This window comes from Staurois parvus, unplaced genomic scaffold (genome assembly GCF_062004578.1).
Source record: "Staurois parvus isolate SC_StPar_1 unplaced genomic scaffold, SC_StPar_1.0 ptg001090l, whole genome shotgun sequence".
In the NCBI taxonomy this organism is placed as follows: Eukaryota; Metazoa; Chordata; class Amphibia; order Anura; family Ranidae; genus Staurois; species Staurois parvus.
The window spans coordinates 2,872,756-2,897,315 of record NW_028318886.1 but is presented as its reverse complement, the minus strand read 5'-3'; the positions used below and the strand labels follow the sequence as shown (position 1 = coordinate 2,897,315).

Below are 24,560 nucleotides of genomic sequence, written 5' to 3'. Positions count from 1 at the left end.
AGCCGCGCAAAACGCCGCACCTCGGGCACGACACAACTCCACAACATGCCCGGCACACCTAATCAGCGGACACAAACCTCCCTTCTATCCAACCCCAGCTGCCTGCCATTGGGCCGAACATCAGCCCACCTGGCCCCCCAAAACACATACGAGTGACCCAGGATCCACACCAGGCACACCTCTCCACCTGAAAAAAAAGAAACAATACCGCCTGAACAATACAGCACAGGGACAGAACCGCAACTACCACCCACAACCCAAACAAACCAAAACACAGGACCACCCACTAATCCCGCAACAAATGCGGCCGAACGTACAGGCGAAATCTCTGGGAATCCCACCTACCAATGCGCTTCACCACATCAGCCGACAGCCCCCACCTGGCCGCCTCCGTAGCAGCCCCGATCCGAAACGAGTGCGAAGCATACAAAGACGCATCTAAACCAGCAGCCGTCAGACACCGGCGAAAAACTGCCACAAATTGAAAACGCGTTAAAGGGGATCCATCAATGTGCCTGAAAAAGGACCCCAGCCCCCAGGGCGACGGGACAAAAATTCCCGAACCGCCTGAACCGGGCACACCAGTGAACCCGGAACAGCGAAAAAACGCACCTTCGCACCCCTGCCCAATTGATCCGTCTTAGACCGACGGACAAGCACCTCCACCCATTCACCGGAGCACACAACCTCCTCCACCAACAACCCCCCAAGAACCGACTTGGACGGACTAACTTGCTCCCCAATCTGCAACGCCCCAAAAAAGGCCACCGCAAAGGCAGCCCGAAAAAAAAACACCTCAAAATCCGAAGAACACACAGTCCGCAAATGCTCAAACAAAGACCCCAACAACTCGAACGACACCGGACGACGAGAATCCCTACAACGATGAGCCCTCCGATAACCCCGCAGAGCCTGTCGAACCCAAAAATCTTTAGTGAAATCCCGACACCCTTGTAACTTAAAGAAAAACGCCAATCCCGCCAGTCGGCGATCCACCGCGGACGCCGACACCCCCCGCTCCAAACTCCACGCCAAGAAGTACAACACTGCCACACGCACCTCCGGCCCCCAGGGATCAATAGCGGCCAATCGCAACAGATTCATCCACTCCCGCCAGACCGTAGAGTAAGTGGACCAAGTCGCCTCACTCACCGACCGCCGGATCCAGCCCGCAACAACTCCAAAGCAATCTCCCACAGCCAGTCGGGACAAGGAACCCCGTGTTGCTCCGCCGCCGGCGCCAACTCTCGGAATTTGTCCCACTGAAAACGAGACAAAGCGTCAGCTAAGGTGTTGTCAACCCCAGGGAGATGTACCGCATGGAGAAAAACATTCAGCTGCAAGCAACGCAACACTAAGTGGCGAAGCAGGGCCACCGGTCGGGAAGAAGCCGAGACCCTATTGATGACCTGAACCACCCCCAAATTGTCACAGTGAAAACGCACCTTTTGATTCCGAAAATTCTCCCCCCAAACCTCAACCGCCAATACCACTGGAAAAAGTTCCAACAGCGCTAAGTTACTGAGAAAACCTGCCTCCCGCCAGGAAGGCACTCCACCGACCCCGGAAAAAGGCCCCGTATCCCGCAGAAGCCGCCGCGTCCGTGAACAGTTCCAAGTCAAAATTACTAACCGGGCCAGACATCCAAAGTGCCCGCCCGTTGAAAGAATCCAAAAAGGTGTGCCACAACTGCAAATCCTCCCGATGCTCCCGAGTCAGCCGAATGAAATGAAAAGGGGAGGCAATTCCCGCCGTCGCCGTCGCCAACCGACGGCAGAACACCCGACCCATTGGCAGGATCCGACAAGCGAAATTAAGTTTTCCCAACAATGACTGCAAGGGCCGCAGCTGAATATTTCGCTTCCCCTGAACCGCGCAAATTTCACCCTGAAGGGCCAACAGCTTCTCTGCAGGCAGCCGGCACTCCATTGCACCAGAATCCAAAACGATGCCCAAGAAAGTCATCACCGAAGCCGGACCCTCCGTCTTATCAGCCGCCAAAAAAATCCCGAAACGATCAGCAACGTGCTGCAACGTAGCAAGCAAGACCGCACACACCCCGGAAGCCGGCGGACCCACACAAAGAAAATCATCCAAATAATGGATGACCGAATTCACCCCCGAAACATCCCGAACCACCCACTCCACGAACGAACTGAACTTTTCAAACAACGCACAAGAGATAGAACACCCCATGGGCAAACACCTATCGACGTAAAACGCGCCCTGCCAACGGCAACCCAAAAAACGAAAACTGTCCGGATGAACCGGCAACAGCCGGAACGCCGACTCAATGTCGGACTTCACCATGAGTGCACCGCGCCCATACCGATGAACCCAGAACACTGCCGCATCAAAGGACATGTAAGACACCGAACACGACTCCGGATCTATAGCGTCATTCACCGACCCCCCCTTAGGGAAGGACAGGTGGTGAATTAACCGAAACGCATTCGGCTCTTTCTTAGGCACAACCCCCAAGGGAGAAACTACCAGATCCGCAAACGGAGCACAAGGAAACGGACCACCCATACGACCTAACCCCACTTCCTTCCGCAACTTAGCCGAAACCACCTCAGCATGCTGCAAGGCCGACCGTAAATTCCGAGCTAAGGGGGGGACCAAAGTCAAAGTACAGGGGATGCGAAAACCCTCCGAAAAACCTGCCGCCAGCAGGACTGCCGCAGCCCGATCAGGATATCTATTTAAGAAAGGCCCCATCCTTTCCACCCGCACCGGCGTCGTCCCTCTTACCCGCAGGCTCTCCGGTAGGGCCTCTACCCCGCCTGAAACAGCGCGAGAAAGGGTGGGATCCACCGCACCCGGAACACTCGTGCCTAAACCGGCAGGACCCTCCAAAACGACAAGTGCCCTCCTGGAACTGCCAGCAGAAACCCCTATGCTTGGCGGCCGATTGTCCCGGGGAAAACGAACCACCGGCCCCGCCCTGAAAAAACGGACCAGGGGCCCTCGGCGGCGCCATGAGCCGCATCCAGAGGCCAATGCCCTTATGGTCCCAACGCAACGACGGGCGAACAGCCCTCCGCTGCCAAAACTGCTCATCATACCGAAGCCACACAGACCTGCCGTAAACCCTGTGAGCCTCACTAATGGCGTCCAGGTAACAGAACAACGCCGAGCAATGCTCCGGAGCTTTCTCCCCAATGACACTGGCCATGATTGCGAAAGCCTGCAACCAATTCGCAAAAGTACGGGGGATAAGCTGAAAACGCCGCCGATCCGCATCCTCCCGTCTACCGTCATCAAACCGGGACCCATCGAACGGAAAACGCTCCAAAGGTAAGAGCGTGAATATGTCCACATACTCCCCTTTCCAAATTTGTTCCCGTACGTCCGACTGCAAATGCGCACCCAAGGGGCCCTCAAAACACACATACACTTCCCCCTTCGCAGAGTCCGCCACGCCGACAGGTCCGGACACCCCCGAACCCTCCCCCAAAACCGCGGAAGGAACCGCAGAGCCAATAACCCCAGACTCCGCGGCAACCACCCCAGTCCCAGAACTAAGCGGAGAAGAGACCCCCAGGCCCCGCACCACCCCTCTGTCCTGTCCAGGAAGCGCGAGCCCGTCCCCACCGGCCGGCGGGAGCCACGCAGAAGCAGGCCCAGGGGTCCCAACACCGCCCCACTCCAGCCGCCGCAACAAGTCCCGCAAACCGGAAATCACCTCCCCGAGACCCCCACCTAAACCGGACAGGGGAACACCGCCGAGGCCGCACCCACCGGGGCGGCCTGACCGCCCCCCAGCAGATCCCGCAACGCAGAAGAAAGGGAGACAGACACAGGAACAGATAACTCACCAGGCTGCCCAGGAGATGCCCCATCAGCCGCGCGCTCTCGCTCCATCGATGAAGAGCGGCGAGCCGTCGCCCCCGCATCGGGTTCCGACAGCTCGCCCTCCGACCTCTCGTCCACCGCTTGACGTCCGGATGGCCTCCCGGTCCCAGGAGCCACGGGTCCCTCAGGGTTGTGCCGCTCCTGACTCCACCTCTGGGCACCAGCCACGCCAGTCGCCGTCCCTGGGCTCCGTCCTGCAGCACTCCCAGCTGCACTCCGCCCAGCGCTGCACCTCTTCCTCCGTCTTCCTGGAGCCCCAGCTCCCGACTGTCCAGGGGGCCCACCAGCCGCATCAGGGGACAGCCCGACAGCCGCAGCCGAACGCCTCCCACGCCAAGCTCCCTCCCTGACAGACACCCTGTCAGCGGAGGAGCCGGTACCTGCGCTCCCTCTGCCTCCTCTTCGCCGCGCGGGTGGGGGGGAGAGGCTACCTCGCGAAACCCCGCCCGCCAAGCTCCCTCTGCGTCCTCCTCTCTGTGCGGGCGGGGGGAGGGGCCACTTAGCGAAACCCCGCCCGCCGAGCTCCGCCATCGCCGGGGATTCCTCCCGACACCTCCGCTAGCAGAGGCAAGTGAGCGCCCTGCCAGCGGGGCCGGAGGGTCCCGAGGGGGGCTCCCATTGCGGTGCTGAGCTCCAACAGGGGGTGGGGCCGGACTGAAGCGCTCCGGAGGTCTAGACCTCCGAGCACGTGGGCGCACCCGTCCCCCTGCAGCTGGTGACAAGCCCGGGTCTCCCAACAGCTCAGAGACCCGGCCCTGCAACCAGCCCGTACCTCTTTCCTCCGCTGCCACCTGCAGCTGTGCCAAAAGTTCCTCCATGCTGCACAGGTCTGATAGGGGGAAAAAAAATAACAGGACCCAGCTCACATGAAGCTCCGGTCCTTGCACCAAGCTCTGGTCCTTGCCACGTCCAGCTCCACTGACGCCCCTTCCGCAGAACCCCCCACCCTAAGGTATCACAGACCCCTCCTACACTCCACATCTGCCAATACTATAATTCCCCAATCAATTCCCCACCCCCTGGAGCTAAATGTAACCCTTTCCGTTCCCTACACCACTCTGGGCCTAGTCATGTATGCCCTGCGCTATTTCCATTCTTCCCTATTCGCTACGGGCATTTCTTTTTATTTATGACTATATTCATTTGTCCAATTACTTTTGATCCCTTGAAAAAGGGGGATGGCTACTCTTAAGAGCTGTATTTCCTAAACCCTTCCTCCAATTTGAATGTACTTACCCTCAAATTAAACCTGAGAGCGTACAGTTTCAGCCCATATCCATTATATAACTATAGCTTGAATATGTTTTGGTAAATACCTGAAAAAAAAAACTAAAATTGTGCCTGTGTCCAAATATACATGGACGTAACTGTGTGTATATATATATATATATATATATATATATATATATATATATGTGAGAGGGGGTTCTGGGGGGGTGGCATGGACCAGGGGTCCCATATTGTACTGGGGTCCCATGCTGATGGACCCAGGTGTAGCATTTTTATGAGTAGAAGCACTACAAGTTAAGTGCCATTATCTCCACAATATAACTTACCTGCAGCAACCAAGATATAAGGGTCCATGATGAGTGTCAGGAACGAGGTTGGTGCAATGCTCTAAAGAATAAAACACAATATATTAGAAGCAAATATAGCAGTGAGCTCCCATGTCTCTCCCTTTACTGACACTCACCCCTGGAGAAAACTTAGAAGGCCTCAGAAAAAAAAGCTGCAGAGCTGTGGACAGAATGGACGACAAATATACATAAGACTAGAAGACTCAGAAGGCAGGATAAGGTAGTAATGCATTTACTGTAGTGCAGTACATTGTGATACCTTTGTTTTTGTTTTTTAACTGCACCCTAATGCACTACTAGAGCAAAAGAAAAGGCCTTCTGCCCCCTTGACAGTGCATGTAGTGTGCTGTGGTGCACTGCATAAAAAAGGTGCATGTACATTTTGTTTGTTGTTGACAGTTTTTTTTAAAATGAATAGGATATCTTAGTGCAAGTATTCAATTAATGCTTGGTTGTTGATGCAATGCAATGCCCACCAAAGTGTGAATGGGCCTTTTTAACCTTCGCCCCCGTTCATGTGAAAAATGAAAAATGAAAGCACAAAAAGGATCACTTAAACCCACTGGGGCTTTTTGACCTCTTCATTTTTCTTTTTTTGCATATATTCTGTAGAGATTTAATGCACCTAAATGGGTTAAAGGGTCAAAATACAAGTACCGAGTTTAAAAATGAATGAAAATTTTAGTGCATAATGAATATGTTTGCTAGTTAATGAATACATTTATTATTTATACAGCTCTTTACACCTGAGATAAAAGAAGGATATTTCAGATGAAATGAAAAGCAGAGAGATTTTCTTCCAAAAGAGGGACAGGCCCTCCAAATGACAGAGCAAAATTATATGTTTATGTGTTTTCAGTGCTACAGTCCACACCTATGAGTTTTTGCCTGGTGATTTTTTTCAAATGTACTTCATGCTGCAGTTTATCTCCTCATAAATGTGTCTCCCATTGGAATGAACAGTAATATATCTTTAATATAGTATAGATTAAGAGGGTTTACATGTGTTTTAAGGCAGGTAGCTGCACGCAGGCAGAATACTTCCGCTTGTTTCTCTGCCTGTAAAGGCATAGGAACTACATACAAGGAACACATGATGAAAATGCACTGCAATTATAATGCAACCCACTGCAGAATAAAAAGCAAAATTCAACAAAGGAACATTAAAATAATTTGGTTTTCCAATCACCCTAGTGTTGATGGGCTCTGAGGGAAAAACACAGGCATTTGCAATTGAGTTTAAATAGAAAAGAGGCCCCTTTATTACACCCTTAAGCCAATTTTACAGGTTTGTGGTGTGTAAGGATATAGGCATTTTATGGCCACAATCACTAATAAGCCAGTCTTTGTGGAAGAGGAGACCTAATGAAAGTCTACTTGAGCAGGGGCATAAAGAGGTTTAAATGTCAAACTTACTAAACAAACCTTAGAAATTTTACCTAACACCACAACAGACATTAGAAATATTGTGCAATCTCTTTTTTATGTCTGCTTGTAGAGCCTTCTTGTAGCTCCTACTTTGTGCCCTCTAGAAATACTCATTTACTTTCCAGTTTCGACTATATGTAGTAAGGAGAAGTGAGCACCTTAGACCTCGTGGAAGCTCTGGGACCTGCACAACACAGAAATGGGAAGTTACCAGAAACAGTCTTCCCCTCCAGGGGAATGCTGCCTATTCTTCTCCCAGTGGGTCCTCTCAGGAAAGCTGGAGAGCTCTATTGAGAGAGTACCCAGTCCTTAAAGTGAGCAGAGAACTGAATGTAATATGATATATGGGACCATGTAGCACATTGACTGTAAATATAAACATTTAAATCAATTGTTTATTGCATGTTTGAAAAGTGAAGAATAATTTCTGGATTATGCCTTTATTTCAGCGGTACATGGTGGCCAAAACCCGGGGAACAAGAAGTAAGTGTAAAGCCTAGCTCAGTCAGGAGACTGGTGGTGATCAAGAGAAGGAGAATTGGCCAGATTGGTGGTGGTGAAAGATCTCCTTTCTGGACCATGTGTCTTGTACCCCCAACCCTGGTGTTAAGTGAGATGGGTGTCTGGCATGGCCCCTGTCAGACCCAACCTGCAATCACAGGTTCGAAGTCCCCTACAACTCTGTTGTGACACAAAACTGACAAGCCCTATTGGCCTTAGAGTGTGGAGCTCTGGTGGTGTAGCCAGAGTTTGTGACCCAGGACCACCAGCTCATTTGCTGAATGCTAAACAAACCGCAGCCAGGCACTACATGCTTTTAAAGCTGTAAGATATTATTAGGGAATTTAATTTATAAAATTAAAGTCAAATAATCTAAATGTGTTATCTGCTATAGTTATCCTATAAAATATATGTATTACGTTTCACCAAAGGAAGTGCACTACGGACTTTCTATGTCAGCGGTGGCATACTTTCTAAGGCAAGGATTGGAACACAAATTCAAATCCTCACCTAGCTTTCTTCTTTGTGCAGAAAGCAAAGTTGGCTATACAAGTAGGCACCACTTAACCTCCAGATATTTTTTTTAATTGCTTGTGACATAAACATGAATGTTTGGATCATCCGAGGAAGAACATGGATGGACATATCCAACTGATTTATCCTAAATTAAAATATTAGGATTCAAGCAAAAATATTCAATATTTCCTGAGATCAGTTGCCCATGGCCAGGCAGAGGGGTAGGTGTAAGTGGTGGATGGAGAGCTTAGATGATTTTGCTGGAGGGGGAGCACACTTTGGCCTTTTCACCTTCAGTGTTAAAGGACCTTGTCCCTGTACTGCACTGTATAGTGTCCCCAGACATGAGGATCCAGACAATCAACAGATATCTATTGGCACCTGTAATCACAATATCCCCCTGAAATGAATTGTGGCATCAGCTAGGAGGGATAAAATTAACCCAACAATGACAGAGACTGTAGTGGCTGTTTACATGTAGCCAGCAGTACTTCTGTCTCAGTATCACTCTGCTACTGTTCAGATATTACTTAGTGATAGAGTAAAGCCTAGTACACACAATCGGAAAATTGCACAAAAAATACTGCTTTCAAATTGACCGTATGATAATCTGATTGTTAGTACACAGCTTTCTTCTGAAACTGATCAAAAAGGACAAGCACAATAATTTTTCTTCTATGATACCAGATCATATTATTTAATCGCATAAGTACAGTTTTCAGCCAAAAATACAATACAAATACATTGCATCACTTCCGAATTTTTATTCTGTCATACAAGAATTTTCATAATTTTAGTAACCTCTTCACTTTCAATATGAGGCTAGCATGCAAAAAAAAAACAGACAATCATTCACCCAGTGTTTTCATCATGTGTATGGGGCTTAACTTAGTCAATATACCATTTATCATAAAGAATACAGTAGAAACAGAGACAGAAATTCTTACCACCATCCAGTAGAGCAAAAACTGCCAGCACCAGGAACGGGGAAGCCTTTCCAACAAACTCATACATGACAGAACCAAATGGAGCGCCAGCTGTAGAGATATTCAGAATGTGAGAAAGGAAATCTCAAGAGAAGACAGAAACATTCAGAGCACAACATAGGAATAGGATAGGAAATACAGATACTTACTGAGAACGCCCAATGCTAACCCTCCCAGTGCTATACCCATTGCTTGTCCTCTCTCATAGTCATCAGTGTACACATTTGCAAGCATCCCCAGACCTAAAGGAGCATATATAACAACAATACATACATTTAAACAAAATCAAATTTAATAAAGACAGACATTTCTAAGGGGGATACAGTATGCATTATTTCTGTTGAAGAACAAGATAATGCAAAACAGCAGAGTAATGAGACATTAGGATGAGGCAGCTTCATTCATATCTTTCTCCTTCAGGCTCTAAAGTAGTAAAACCTGCCCCAGAACACTACTTTATTGTACATCTCTTTGGAGAGACAATCTATCTTGTCTCCATTGTTAATTGTGTTGCAGACCTGTGCACAGCTGTCAAGAGGTCACAAATATCCCCCAAAAAATCTGTTGCATAGACTTTGTGAACTGAGAGGCAGCCCGATTTGCCTCTAATTTTGTCATTACTGTGCTGAATACATATCCCCCATGGTACTCAAAAATGTTAATTATCTAAATGTCAGTTTTTTTCCCCTAAAAACTAGTGCAGTATACAGTACTAATAGTAGTGCAGTTATACAGTATAACAATACAGTATGATACAGGGCTGTCTTAATGCATGGGCACCCCTGGGCACTGGCCAGGGGCCCCAGGTGCATGGGGGCCCCATGATAATCTTACATTACATCATTCTTGACAAATTGACGGATTTGTCAGAACAGTCACACTTTTTGCTAAGCTGTCCTGGGACAGTTGTACTGTGCTCTCCTGATCCCAGTATTGTGCCCTCCTGACCCCTCCTGTACTGTGCCCTTTGTGTTAATTAGTCTTTGATTTATGGCATATTTTCTGATTGTTTAAAAATATATGTTTAATTCCATCAACTATTTATACTTTAATTCTTGAGAGTAGGTGCATAAATTGGGCAGGCTAGAAGGGGTCTGTGACGATCGCGGCGTCAGACCCCAGCCCTTCTCACCAAACTCGTGACCGAAGGACCAGCCAATCTAAAACCGCGCTGTCACGTGTGTCAATGCCACACCTAGCTGCACCCTGCACAAAGATTTTCCAGCTAATGGACAACAATCTGTGTATCTGCAGCCTGAGAGCGATTGCTACTGGGTCAGGTTAATTACACAATTAACCCTTCACACTGCCACCACCTCCTTTTTGTACAGAGAAAGAGGAAACTCGGCAATATCAGCAATAACACTATGATGTTTGAATAATTGTCGGTATACCACTGTCACCGCAGAGATATACTGAAGTTTAAAACACACACACAGTAGCATTCTTCAGAGGTGGGAGTGCTTTAGTTTGCATTAAAGAGCTTTAAAAACAGTTCAACACTTTCAGAAAGTAAGATTTATTACTAAAAGGCCAAACAGGTGAAATAAAATTATTTACAGAAAAAGATGTAGCCAACATATATATAAATATACAGAAAACAATAGCACAGCAAAGAGATAACAGAGAGGAGTTTAGAGGGTTAAAGTAGTTGCCAAATGATCAGGTTTCATGAGCCAAAAGGATGCCTTATCTCCCAACCTTAGTTCCGATGTTAAAAAGGGGAGAACTTCAACTCTCTCAACTCTGCTTAGCTTTTTCTAGCAACTCCACAGGGTGTCTCCCTGGAGCAGTAAACCAATCGCCTCATTTGGGGAGGGAGTTGTAGGTGGAGACCCAAGCTATGACCGAAAACTCTCCTAGCTCATATTATGGTTCATAACTTATTCTCGGTGCCTTATTTATCAGCCTTGCACTTGTAGATTAACATGCAGACGCATCTGCCAAATGGTTAGATATGAAATATGACATATCTGTTTGGATGCTTACGGAGATATGATTTTCTGCTCTCCTGTATATGTCAGAGAGGGGGTGTAATATACCAGGAGACTGCTCTCAATGTGAGCCGCCTGAGTATGGGCTCCATGTTTGTGTAAGTCTTTCATAATTCAAGATGTGAAATTATATGGAAAAGTGAGTTTTTAAATGTAGGTCTGTTTTTACGACTCCCTGGAATGCCTTTGAGCTCAGTGAAGGACTTGGTTTATGGTTTTACGATATCCCAGATTGCACAGCTAACAGACAGCTAGGCCCCAGCTCGGTTGTGGGGTTTATAGCCATGACGCCCTCCCATTGAGTTTGCTGCCTGTGATCTGCATCAAGTAGACCATATGTCACTCAACAGAGAGGGAGGGGGGGAATGAGGAAAGCTGATTTGGGAGTAGGACATGATAGAAGATGGAAGACCCTTAACAACATCTCTGTATGCATGATTGCTACAGGGACGCACTGCATTACTTTTCCAAGGGGCCCATGATGCTATTAAGATGTCCCTGGAATAAAATGTTAGGCATTCAAACAGTTTCTACTTTGTGCTATGTTTTTCTTGGAACAACATGGCTGATTTATGACACAAGTTGTTGGCTGTCTATTGCCAGTGTTTGTAGGGAAACTCTTTCTCAGAAACACTCTAGGTTTGCACCTAAAGAGTTTAGCATCACAGGGGGGCATTACCTTGGGTAGTCTGCATGCAAATACCTGGCTTTGGGGTCAGCACACTACAACCAAATCATTTTAAAAAAATAATGATGCTGATAGAGTTATAACTAGCAACTTCAAGTGAAGTTGCACAATTTCAAAATCCAGTGTGAACCAGGGCTTAGGCTGCATCGGTGCTATACAGCATTGATTCTGAATTTACAGTTAGCTATTGAGGCAAACAGGAATGACTTGCATTGCTCTACCCATTATCTTGAAATGAGAAGCAATGTCCTTATTTTTGCTGATGGATTGAGAATATCCTCTGTTCAAGGAAGGCTCTACTGTGCTATGCCATGTTTACATGATAAAACATAAGTGCTAGGCTCTTACCTGCCACAGTTGAAAATGAAGATCCAACACCCTGCAGTGATCTTGCCAGGAAAAGTAATGTGTAAGAGCCAGAGAAGGCAAACACTAGTACAAAGAGACAGACATTATTGCTACTAGATGTAATATCTACATGCACAATAAAAAATGTATATAACATTTTATTAAAAAATGGATATTTACTCTTCTTGTAATTTTTACCAGACTCCTCTATCATACAATTGCCCTAATTCCATCAGTGGTAACATAATAGTGTTGATAGGATCATCATCATAGCTGCACGCAGAGGGCCAAAATCCACAAAGTCATCTATACCTACAAAGTGTTTTCTGGCACACTTTGAGATTTAGATGGAAACCCCCTTTCAAAGAATGTTAAAGATCATAACAAACTAGGTGTAATGTTCCATTTCCTATCCTGCTATAAAAAAGTGTCATGTTAATTGTGATTGGTTATGAAGGGCAACCAGTGCCAGGACAAGGTCATCCAGCACCCAGGGCAAAGATGCCAAACTGTGGCAATCCCCAACCCCCCGGGGTTCATGATGTGAAAGTTTAGGGGATCCTATGCCCAGCAGTCGCTTGCTTGTCAAAATCACTGTCTTCACTTCTGTCAGTCTTGTAACAGAAGCAAGGCACCCCTATCCCTACAGTAAATCAGTGCGCCCAGGGCAACCGTTCCTCCTGCCCACCCCTTGTCCTGGCCCTGAGGGCAACACTGCCACTTTCCTTTATAGCAAATTTTAAATAAACTCCAAAAGCTTCAATCCAATTGCATTTGAAATCACATTTATTTTGATTGGACTTTTTTATGGTATGGCCTGTGTTATCAGACATGTCCTTGTGTTCGGCATTTTCCAGTTGTGTTACACAATAAGAACAGAAGTATAGCTTTAGCAATTGATGCAGCTGCTACGGTGCCTGGAGGTCTGCGGGCCCAGCACTGTCTAGCTACACAGGGATTCATTCAGGCAGTGTAAAATTAGAATATGGCAAATACCTTTGGATAAAATTAAATTAAATGTAGTTTGAGCACCTATCTACAAATGCTATGGATATGCTAAACCTGGATGCTAATCCCCATCTCAAAGACAATACCTCTAGTTATAAAACACAATAACTGCTCCTTCATGGTTGTTAAGAGGCCCTATCAGTTACCTGACCAATAGTGCATTGAGTAAATACACTGCTCCCTGTTGACCTTGTTTGGTTCCAAAATTTGAAAATCAACAATACCATCATGATTGACAGACCAAACTGTTTTTTGATTAGGATTTTGTTAATCGGCTCTGGGGCACTGTCATGTTTTTCATTTAATCCAACATTGATGGATCAAACAGTCATAAGCCCTGAGCATTGCTGTTGCCACAGGCATCCTGATCTTTTTTTAGACGTCTGATCAAATATTAAAGGTGTATTTTTAGCATTACTTTTAGACTTGGATTAAGTTACATTTTAAAGAAGAAAAAAATACAATATCTTTATTAATCCAAGTTTTTGTTTTTAACGAATCACCCTAACGTGTCTAGTAGTTTTCAGAAAACATTTCCCCAAACTATAATGGAATGGAATATCACAAACTTATTTTATTGTTTGACAAAATCGTAATTTTAACATAAATCCAAACCAAAACTGAATAACATTTACTTTGTGAAAGAACTGTGTAGCATTTTTTAGAACATACTGTTTAAGGGGTTTGTGACGCCAGGAAGTGGGGCGGGGTTTAGGGTCATGTGACCCCCGTGATTGGTCACATGATCGTAAAGCTCCCGACTGCAAGTAGCATTCGTGGAATTTCTTTGAGGCTCTGGTAAATGTGCCAGGAGCGAGCAGGGCGTGCTCTCTCCATACATCTTTTGTTTACATTGGGTATGCAAATATGGCCCAGTTGCCCAGAGGCCACATATTTGTGTACATTCGGCGCCTCGAAGTTAAACATGATTTAACCCCTTCACGCCTAAGGGTAAAACAAATCTAAATGCCTAAGCACAAATTTGCAACATTGACTTTAGTAAAATCGTACGTATCATCACAACTACTTTGTACATCCAGGTGGATTATACCTTGTTTTTTCAGGACAAATTGGACTTTTATTTGGTGGTAAATGGTAATGGATATCTCCTGATTTTGTTTATTATCAAAGGAAAACTGGCCCAAAATAGTAAAAAAAAAATCTTTTTTTTTTTATTTAGTTGTGTGTTTCTTGTTACTACCATAACCTACCACCAAAGAAAAATGTTATTTGTACCTGTAGTACAGCCCAGAAACAATAGTGCACATTTTGTTTTTGTTTTTTTTTACCTAAAAATACACTGAAACCATTTTTTTTTTAAATCCTGATCTTTGACCCTGACCTTTTGACCTTGACCTTTGACCCTGACCTTGACCCAAACACTTACCCTGGCACTGAACTACATTAAACCTTGATCTAGATATATTTTCATTTTATTAAATTCTATTTGTTTATATTTATCTATTTTTTTTTACAAACTTTTTTTTCCCCTCTATGCCATGAGTTAGAGAGATACAATGTACCTCTATCCTCCATTCATAGAGAAAAAAAACACAAGGGAGCCGGGCTGTACAGTGACTGATCACTGTGATAACCAATCAGAGGCTATCACAGTGATCATGTGACCCGTAATCGGTACCTGGGACTTTCAGTGACACCACAGTCTTTGTGCTGGGAGTGCGCTGTGCAGCTCGCTCCCACCAGAAAGACAGGTACGCAAATATGTGGCCCCACGGAAAAAAGCCCAGTTCTGTGAGGTGCATATTTGTGTTACGTCGGCGGTCAAGGGGTTAAACAGTGTTTACAGTAAAGAAAGCAGACTACACCTGCCTACAAACTGGAGAGGGCACTCAATTGGAGCAGTACTGCAGTTGGAGGGGAAGTCAGGAAAATCTTGGTTTCCTCATGGTTTTCTTGGTCCTCTGGAGCAGCATTTTGGTTGGCTACGCTGCATCCAGGTGACCATAACAGCCATCTTGGGTCATGTAGAGTCTTTTAAAATCCCTGCTTCCAGGTTTTGGCATGCAATTGCAAAATGGCTAGAGTAGGAAGAGGTTACACACTTATCAGGGACAATGCTAGTGGTGGGAAAAGTTCCTGAAGAGTAGGGAAGAGCAAAGCCTATGCTTAGACCTTCTCAAGCTCCCTCTTGGGTTGGATTGACCACGCTGCATTCCACTTCCCTTGGCAAGTGCCCTCTTCAGCTCAGGTCTAATACTGCTGACTCTCCGCTACATTGGTTCCCAGTCGGGTGCTCCACCCTGCAGGATTGTTGAATTGTTCTGCAAGTTCTTTCATACATCGTTTCCTGCATTTCGGGCTTCAATGTCATTTCTGCCACAAATACGCTGCATCTACCTCACAAGTTTTTGGTGTTCAGATACAATTTACCTCCACTTTCAGGCTCCATGCACACTAGCATGTTAAGCTTAAAAAAAGCTGGAAAAAATGCTGGATAAAAAACGCTAGTAATAGTATTTTCAGTAGCATTTTAGTAGCATTTAGAAGCGTTTAGGAGTGTCAGCATTTTAGTAGCGTTTTTACAGTACATGAAGAGAAAAAAGCTAGGAAAAAAACGCTAGAAGCATTATAATAGTGTTTAGAATCATTTAAAAGCATTTGGCATTTTTTCTGCTGGAAAAACACTCCAAAACACTCTACAAAAGCATTTTTTTCCTGCACCTAGATACTGAAGCTCAAAAAACACTAATAGCCTAAAGTAGTGTGCATGGACACATAGGGTAACACTATTTAGCTTCTAGGAGCCAAAAAAAAGCTAATAACAGCTTCTAGGAGCTTACAAAAATGCTAGTGTACATGGAGCTTTAGTTGATATGTAGAGGATGGTTCAGCCTAAGAGCATCTATCCACAACAGAGATGTCAGTTTTAAATGTATGAATCATTTAAATTCATGTGCTTTAAATTTCTTACAGCTAGCCCAAAGTTCTTAATAATAGATATTGGACATCATCTTAACCCCCAACTTGCATAGTTGATGGATTGGCATGATCTGGGATGGAAAAGTATTTGTAAGCATCAGTTCATTTATCACTAGTTTAGGTAAATGTGCCAAACTTGATTATGCCTCTATGTGGTCCCTTTGTAATCTATAGAAGCACCAGGAAAGAGGCTTCTATCAAAATGACTAATTAAAATGTAAAATGTACCTAAGTTACCCCAAATCGTCGTAAATATACACTAACATTTGCAATAACCTAATTAGTTAGTATATCACATCTTTGGTACTCCTTTAGGGTATGAACCGTATGCGCAGATACATTTTCATTGTTAATGTACAGTATGGCTTGCAAATCTAGCTACCCAAGATGTCTGCTCTTTCCTTTGCTTTATTAACCTCCCTGGCGGTGTGATGAACCGTCCCTTTGTGATAACATTTTGCCCTTTCTGTTTCAGTTTTCTTCCCTTTATAAAGCTGTATATATTTAGCAGCTGGTATGTAGACAGGCATTCTACACTGTTTGTTTAGGGAAATGTGATCTTGTAGTCTTTCACTTCTAATAGAGTTCATACTGTATTGTTGGTTGTAGGGTTTTGTTGTGGGTGGGGAAAACCCGGTGCCAGGCTGTCTGGTGGGGGTGGAGATGAAGCTGTATATACTGAACTGTGTAAAATAAAGATTGATTCATTTCACCCTACACGAAGTTCCGACTCGTGGTTTGGGACAGCAGGGAAGGATTGGTTTTGAGCTCTAATACCTGCCTTGGCAGAGCACTGGAAGACTTGCAGGACAAGGGAACCATGGGCTGAGACGCATCACTCCACACGAGGAAGCCCAGGTGGAATGGTTCTGCTACAGGCGGTATTCCCGAGTGTAGCTCGGGGTTAATTTGCAGTGCCAAATGCAGTAAACCTGAGCTACATTCGGGATTACCATGCAGCGTTGCTCAGGGATTCCCAGTTTCACTTACCTTGTCCTGCGCTCCCGCGATGTGTCCCTTGCAGCATCCCCGTCCATCTCCTCTGGCCGATGCTGGCATCCATCTTCCGGGTTCCGGTCCCTGTCGAACGTCGGGACGTACGGGGGCCGGAACCAGCAGAAAATTAAAAAATTTTAAAAAGTGACATTCACAAAATACAGTAAAATCACATAGTAAAACATTATTGTATCAAACCATTTCACATACATTTTGTCCCGAGTGCTTTGTCCTGTGCCCTGCCTGCATTTTTACCGTTCTTTCTGCCTGGAAACTGAGAAATGTCCATGGCGTCCAAAAAGCATCCCTTTAGGTCAAAAGCGGTTTTAGACCAGCTAGAGAACAGCGATAGTAAATCAGAACCACTTGCAGAATTGAGTGATAATGATTTGTGGGGAAATTCATCATCAAACACTGAAAAAGATTTTGCGACTTTGCTCAGTGATGTGCGAACTTGGCGCTATATTTCAAATTTCAGTGGTTTTGGTTTGATTATATTATTGCATTAAATTCATTATTATTATATTATTTTTTATGATTATTTATTAAATTATAATTTATGATTTCGTGTTTCAGATTTTATTATACCCAGGATGTTTACTAGACTCTTGTTCGGACAGATTTCAGTGAGTTATTCCTAAGAATTACAGGCCTACAATAAAAAAAACGACATATTTCCATGCAAAAAAATGTACCACTTTCAGCACAGAAATATGGACATAATCATACCGCTAGGGAGGTTAACCAACCACCAAATTGTCAGACCTTTCAATACTTGAGACCTATGTTCAGCTTCTCCAGGCCGAGCAATGTCATAGTGGGAAGGAGAGCAAGCTGCCTTAGCCCTGTGCTTTTGATTTAAAAGAAACTGAAAATTGTATTGGACTTGGGGGGGAGGGGTGCACGCAGGAGCCCCCTCACAGTACCTGCCATTGCACAGGCAGCTGTTTTTATTATTTTATCTGCTGATTGTCACTTTTTTTGTTAGCACTTATAGTAAAAATAATCCTCCTACTAGCACGCCATTTTTAATTAAAAAATGATGAGACTTTTTTTACATGCACTTGCAAGTTACTCACTGAGAGTAGACAGGAACAGGATGACAAATCCACAGAATAAAGGCGCATCATATCCTATCCTACGGACAACAAAAAATAAATAAGTGAAGTAAACATTTGTCTATTCACACACAGGCCTTCTTGTGTTAGACTGAACACATACAGCCATACCTGTTGGTTATCAGTCCTACTAGTGGGTTCACCAGGAGCTGTAATATTGCTTTGGAGGCAAACAGTAAACCAACTTGTACATTCTCATCCTGTAATACACTCTTTTCCATGGTACAAGTCTCATTCTTTGGCGGTTCTTGGATCTTGCCTTTGGTCCCTTGAGAATCAGTATTATAATGATGCTCTGGAACTTCAGTGAATACCATAGAATTGTCAAATGAAGAGTGAATGAATGCAAATGGAGCTTTGGTGGCAGACTGAGGAGAAGACAGCTGGACTATAGATGCATTTCCATTCACGGATTCTTTTTCATACAAAAAGCTTGGGATGATGGGCACTAAAGAAAGAAATGTTAGAGATGAGTAGATAACAAAATTACTCCCGCTTCATATTTTGGTTTGAACCAGCATTCCTCACTGTAATTTTGTTAAAAAAAGGTCACCTTGTAAATGCAGACTGATTCCATATTATTGATTAGAGGGTCAGCTGCGTCTCCAAACATACCTACAACTGTGAACAGCATGTTGTCCAGTAGAAGACCCACAGATACCACCACAAGGACCACCTGGCGGGACCCTCTCTTCTCATTTAGCCACTTACAGAGTTTACACTCCATCTCGCAAAGACAAAAAACTCCCTACAAAAGTAAAAATTAACAATTACATTTTAAAAATAGGTCTCATACCGAGTGATGTCAAAACAGATCCCTCTATTAACAGGAAAGCTTATCTGCACCATTACAGCATGGAAGTGAATGGGGATTACTAGAGGAGAAAGCAATTATTTTCCAAAAATATTGCATGCAGCATTTTGTAAAGGGATTAAATAGTCATTTTGTGCACTTTTCTTATGTTTATTATAGTCTGAACAAATACAATTTTAAAAAGTATATATATATTTGATAGTTTCATATCTAGCCAACTGGTGAAGCTCTCAATTTATTATCATATATTTTCCAGCTTCTCTTTACTGCCTTTTATAAAAGGTCTGTTTATAGAGCTCAATAGCCCAAGCTGATGTTTATACACTCAAGTGAATCATTCTAAGCTGTGGCTCCTCCCCCTCACTCCCCATCCCTCTATAGGGCTCTATATGAATTCCGCAATGACAAAAAGATATAAAAACTGTTTAAAAAGCATAAACCGGTATAAAGTGCAACTGAAGTCAGTAAATGGTCTTAAAAAAAAAAACTTTGTGGCAGCTTAAATATGTCTTTTAATTCGTACCCACACACTCACACTCATTAAAAGAGAACAAAAAAACAATTTAAACTCACCTAGGTGGATGCAGCATCAATCCAATGCTGCATCTGTTCTGCATCACTTTAAAGACTGAGAACGGAGTGATAAAACCACTAATTCCTCGGTTCTCGGTCTTTAGTGAGCAGAGAGTCAGTCACGGGCTCTCTGCTCTGCCCCTCCAGCGCTCACTGAAGCACCGCGCTGTGGAGGGGGTGGGAGTGGCTGGCTCAGCCTCTCAGCGGCTTGCTGAGAGGCTGAGCCTGCTGCGGGTCCAGGCATCTGGATGGATACCAGCCATAAAATCTGGATCTTTCCTGAGCCTGGACCAGCTGAGTGATGGGTCACAGGAGTGCAGAACAAAGTGCTACAGCTTTCCTGCCCTATGTTCCTCAGATAACATCATTTTTCTTTGCCTATACAAGGCTAAGCAACAGGTTCCCTTTAATGATGACCCCCACATTAGTTTATACTTATTCTCCTACCTCTCACACCCAGAAAAAAAATGACTTACCTAGTACTTCTGGTTATAGTAGTACACACGACTCACTCAATTGTCTCTGGTGCTTTGCCAATGGACAATTAGGCACCCAGTGCTATCGCATGGGGGAAAGCAGAGAAAGAGTCCTTATACAAGGCTTTATTTCAATGCTCCCATATGTAAAAAGAGCAGCTGTATAGGAATTGTGGAAGGGCCACGACACTACTGTTAGGGCTCGTTCACACGGGTGGCCAGAGGGTGGGAAAAACAGGAGGTTGAGCTACAGCCATGGCAAAAATCAAACAGCATGTTGCATTTGGTGCTGTGGGTTAGCGTTTTGGCCTGTCACTGGCAGTTAAAGGCCCCCCGAAAAGCAATCCACCATGGAGAGCTTTTCAATAATAGCTGCATGTTTGAACAAGTCCTTAAAGGATAAAGGATACATTTTGTACCATGTTGCATGTTACACCCGTATTCAGGGTGTAACATGTAACTGTTGCAGCAGCCCCTGCACCCACCATCCATGACAGCAAGCCAGGGATCTTCTCCCCACACCCAGTGTCACAATTTAAAAAAAACATGGCAATGCGGGGCTCTGCCTACCCAGCTGCGCTATTCGTTTGCAGATTTCTGTGAATGGGAGAACTACAACTACTGTTAGCCATTGCGGCTGACGACTTGTAGTTCTCAATGAACTACCAAGACACAGGTGAGCGCTCTAGTAGTTTATGGATTCATGGATTCCTGCCATTCAGTAGCTACACTGCCAGTCTGCAACAGCTTGAGATTGCACCCGCGATCTGGTGTTCATGGGTGCAATGCTTTACAGGCTCCTAGTAAAAATGAATAAATGCATATTTTTTTATTTGCAAAATGATGTGCAATTTTTAAAAAGGTGAATTTATCCTTTAAAGGGTTGTGTGCATAAGCACTTGTTTGATTTTCCTCCAGATGAAAAAAAATGTGAATGTAAAAGCAAATCAGAAGCAGCTCTGTTGAAACTCAAAAAGATCTCAAGACAAACTCAGCTATGCTCACGGACACATGTCTTGAATGAGTGGTTGTAAACCCACAAGATATAGGGGGCCACAAACATGGCCTGTAACATCACCAAAGGGACAAACATAATGTTCAGTATATGTAATGCTAAACAAGGAAGACATATGAAGAGAAATAGCAGCCAGAGACTGTGGACATGCTAGAGTTTTTGTTGGAGGCTGCAGAAGAAAGACTGGGGGTTCCATGAAGCTAGTAGAGGTCACTGTTACAAACCAATGGTTCCACTTCACTAGAAACTGGTAATGTCCAAGGGCCATGCAACAATTACCTAAGGAAGACAGGTCGGGCACCAGGGACCTAAATACTAATCATACAGTTTAGATGCCCTAGACAGATTCCATGTGTCCAGTCTCCAAATGCCAAGCAAAAAAACTACCACAGCAGAAGAACCCAAGAACCTGAAAATACAAAGTAAAGGCCACGGCCGTCATAGGACCAACCAACAAGAAAAGAGATTTACAAACACAACATGCATAAATGGAACATAGCCAAGATAGATTTTTGATATTGACCATTATTGTTTTTTGGAAGGCAGTGTAGTCCAACCCCTACCCCTATTTCCTGAAGTACAAATATGCACCTTCACCACAATTCAAACCTGTATATGTGTACAATCGTTCCAAAAAATGCACTTTTAGACCCGATTTTACATGTGTGGCCCTTCCACTGTTTGCGGTTTAATGCATTAGGATCAGTAGGTTTTTCCTCATTTAAAATTGCTTGCTAATTAAATAAGGGCTATTTTAGTTTGCATATACATTTATTATATTTTGTAGGAATTCAAAAAGGCACTACCCTAAAGCACTAACAGTCCACCCATTCATTGCAAGCTTTTTGAGCAGGATCCAAGGCAATAAACGTGTGTACACTCATTTAGTAATAAATCATATATATAGGAATAGATAAGGCAGGAATTCTAAATAGGACATGCAGCATATACTGTATAATAAACATTATCTATACATTCTACAATTCCACTTGTCTCCAGATCAGAAAAAAGCCTTGCAAGATCTGATCATTCTATTTATACTATGAGCAAAAAGTAGCAACAGACTAAAAATTATCTTTTCTTTGCAGTGCATATATTTTACAACTAGATTAATATAACATTGACAGTTACAGCCTTGCCTGTTTTTATTAAGCATTTTTGTTATGTAGCTTTAATATTTCTTTGTACGCTGAACAAGCCATTACAGGTTATATAATAGATTATTTTTTAATATATTATGATTGTTATAAACTATATATAACTATATATAATAAGTATATTTTACTAAAATAATAAATAAATTAGGAATCTATATAATTAAGTATATGAGGGACTACGAAGAACTAATAAAACTTTCATTTTTCTTTTACCCATGTTTGCTTTATTAACTGATCTTTTGGCAGTGTGTGCTTGTTTTAACAGATTTATTAAAGATCTCCCAAATTAACTGGAACTCTAGACACCTCCTAATTTGTCAGTTTAACATTTTTTTGTTGTATCCCGCCATCAAAAATTAATTACCCTTCCGTATGTAATTTGTTAAAATACTTAAAAACAGTTAACACTGGTGCTGGAAAAGGAAAAATGTGGAAAATCATTGAAGGAAAATCAGTGGTAGGAAGTGTTTCTCCATCCTATTTCAAAATATTTTAACAAGTGTTCTGTTCGGCTTATTGTTTTGTATCAGATAATTGAACAGTATAGAGTTTATAAAACATAAAAATAAACCTATGTATACATACATATATCCAAATCAATACTCTTTTTGATTTAACCAAGCAGTAATCAATGAGGTAGAGCTTACCTCTCAAACATTAAAACTATACATACAAATACACTGCATTTAAATCCAATCTGTAGATGCAGGAACTCCAACAACCTTATATTCATTGTATACCTATGCAAAGTTCTGTTTTCTTTGGCAGTCAGCAGCTCTCCTACAAATTTACACACCAGATCATATAATCACACAAGTATCTGGAATACTTTGTTACTCCCAAAGGAAAATGATTAAAATGTAGTTACATTTAACAAAGACAACACAAGATCACAATTATGAACGGAGACAAGACACGACACAAAAAACCAATAACAGCAATTAGTACCATATAAAACTAAATTAAAACTATACTCTAATAAACCATACATCATATTAAAATACTGCATACAATAAATACCACAGATTGAACAATAACAGTATCTGGTGTAGTGAGACTTTAAGTAAAGCTGCTGCTTACTGGAGGATGTGGAACTGTTTTTTGGAGTATACAATAAAGCTAGGGTTATTTGAATAGTTGCACTTGGAGGTCTAAAATATGAGTTCAGAGTTTTTTTCTATATTATACACAAAGCACAAAGTATTCCAGGATTCATATCGTTCAGTATTCACAAACCTAAAAATGTCTATAGCGATGCCGTCTATATAGCTATCAATGGGATGTAATTTCTAAAATGAGAAAGGCATACTAGAACATTATTTTCCTGTTTTATATATTCAGTTCTTATTATCTTGCTTGATCATTGATTGACATTTGAACAATATTAACTAATGTCTGTAATTTATCAACAAAAATATACATCCCAAACAAATCATAATTGCTCATTGAGTGGTCCATGGCCAAATGAGACAGTGTTGGGTAATACAGCCTTTGATATAATTATTCAGCACCATAGTGTCCCTGATTTGAAGTGATTGGCAGATAGGAATAGAAGAAGAAAAAGACGTTGGTCTTACCTTGTGAGCTCCTCCTGTAGTAATGTCCTTTACCAAGAGAGGCTCTGGTCTGTGTTTTGTGTCAGCCCAGATGAGAGGGACCATCCAATATCCATCTCAGTGAAAAGCTTCCAGGTTTTGCCCTGCAGTCAGTGTCTGCGTCATGGGCAGACAGGGTTAATAAAGCACCATGCTTGCTGTTTTCTGTCAACTTTTATCACATCTATCTCTGCACAGTTCAGAATGAAGAGAGAGGTAGACAGAGGGCTGTGACTCACTGTATTTGCTTTCCTCTATGTGCTTTCCTAAAGCAGCTGACAAACTCATCTCTTCTCTTTTTTTAATGCCTGAGGGTGACAGAAGAGGACAGGAAATGTCTATATGGAAAAAGACAGATAGGGGACAGGAGTCTGTTATATATCTGGATGACTCTATCAAATATTTTCGCCTGTCAAAAGATCTTGGTGGGGACTCTGTATTTTGTCGGGAGACCCTAGTTGAGGAATTGTTGGTTACAAGGGGCTACAACCTAAGCTAAAACCGCAACCTTTCTTTTTTTCTTAGGAAAGTGTATGCCTTGAATAGAAAATGTAGCAGAGATTGAAACTGTTTATGTTTTTGTTTATTGGGGGGTTATGAAGCTTTAAAAGCACCCTGCCGCTTTGCATGGGCAAAGTGGTGGGTTTCCTTGAAAGAAGAACCCTCCTTCCCCCCATTGGTACTTTTCTTCAATGGGATCCCCCCCCCCCCCAAATTCCATTCTTTTCACAGTGTCATCATAAGATACCTGGTGCTTCCATGTTTGGGGGAGCATGCGACCTCCTCCCAGGATACAGTACTTGGGGCTTGAGCAGCCAATCACCAAAACCCAAACAGTGTTACATGAAGATGGTTAAGAAGTAAAAATCCAGTGAAAGCTCTAACACCATCTAACACAGAACTTACACAGGATTAGGCTTCTTGGATGTGACAGGCAGGGCTGCTGTTAGAAATCATGGGACCCCATACAGC

The 24,560-nt window shown here is 43.5% G+C and overlaps 1 protein-coding gene across 1 annotated transcript in view; it reads right to left on the bottom strand.

Annotated features, from left to right (window-relative positions):
* Positions 1-23,794, bottom strand: part of LOC149440362 (chromaffin granule amine transporter-like) — a 41,067-nt gene extending 17,273 nt beyond the window's left edge. Inside the window, exons 1-9 of the mRNA XM_089658725.1 lie at positions 23,571-23,794; positions 18,574-18,706; positions 18,070-18,406; positions 17,920-17,978; positions 11,897-11,980; positions 9,016-9,108; positions 8,828-8,917; positions 5,552-5,595; positions 5,415-5,475 (exon numbers count right to left, since the gene is read on the bottom strand). Coding sequence (XP_089514851.1) covers positions 5,415-5,475; positions 5,552-5,595; positions 8,828-8,917; positions 9,016-9,108; positions 11,897-11,980; positions 17,920-17,978; positions 18,070-18,406; positions 18,574-18,706; positions 23,571-23,654 — 985 coding nt within the window. The 5' untranslated portion in view covers positions 23,655-23,794. The remainder of the gene's footprint in view (positions 1-5,414; positions 5,476-5,551; positions 5,596-8,827; positions 8,918-9,015; positions 9,109-11,896; positions 11,981-17,919; positions 17,979-18,069; positions 18,407-18,573; positions 18,707-23,570) is intronic.
* Positions 23,795-24,560: the final 766 nt, after the last annotated feature.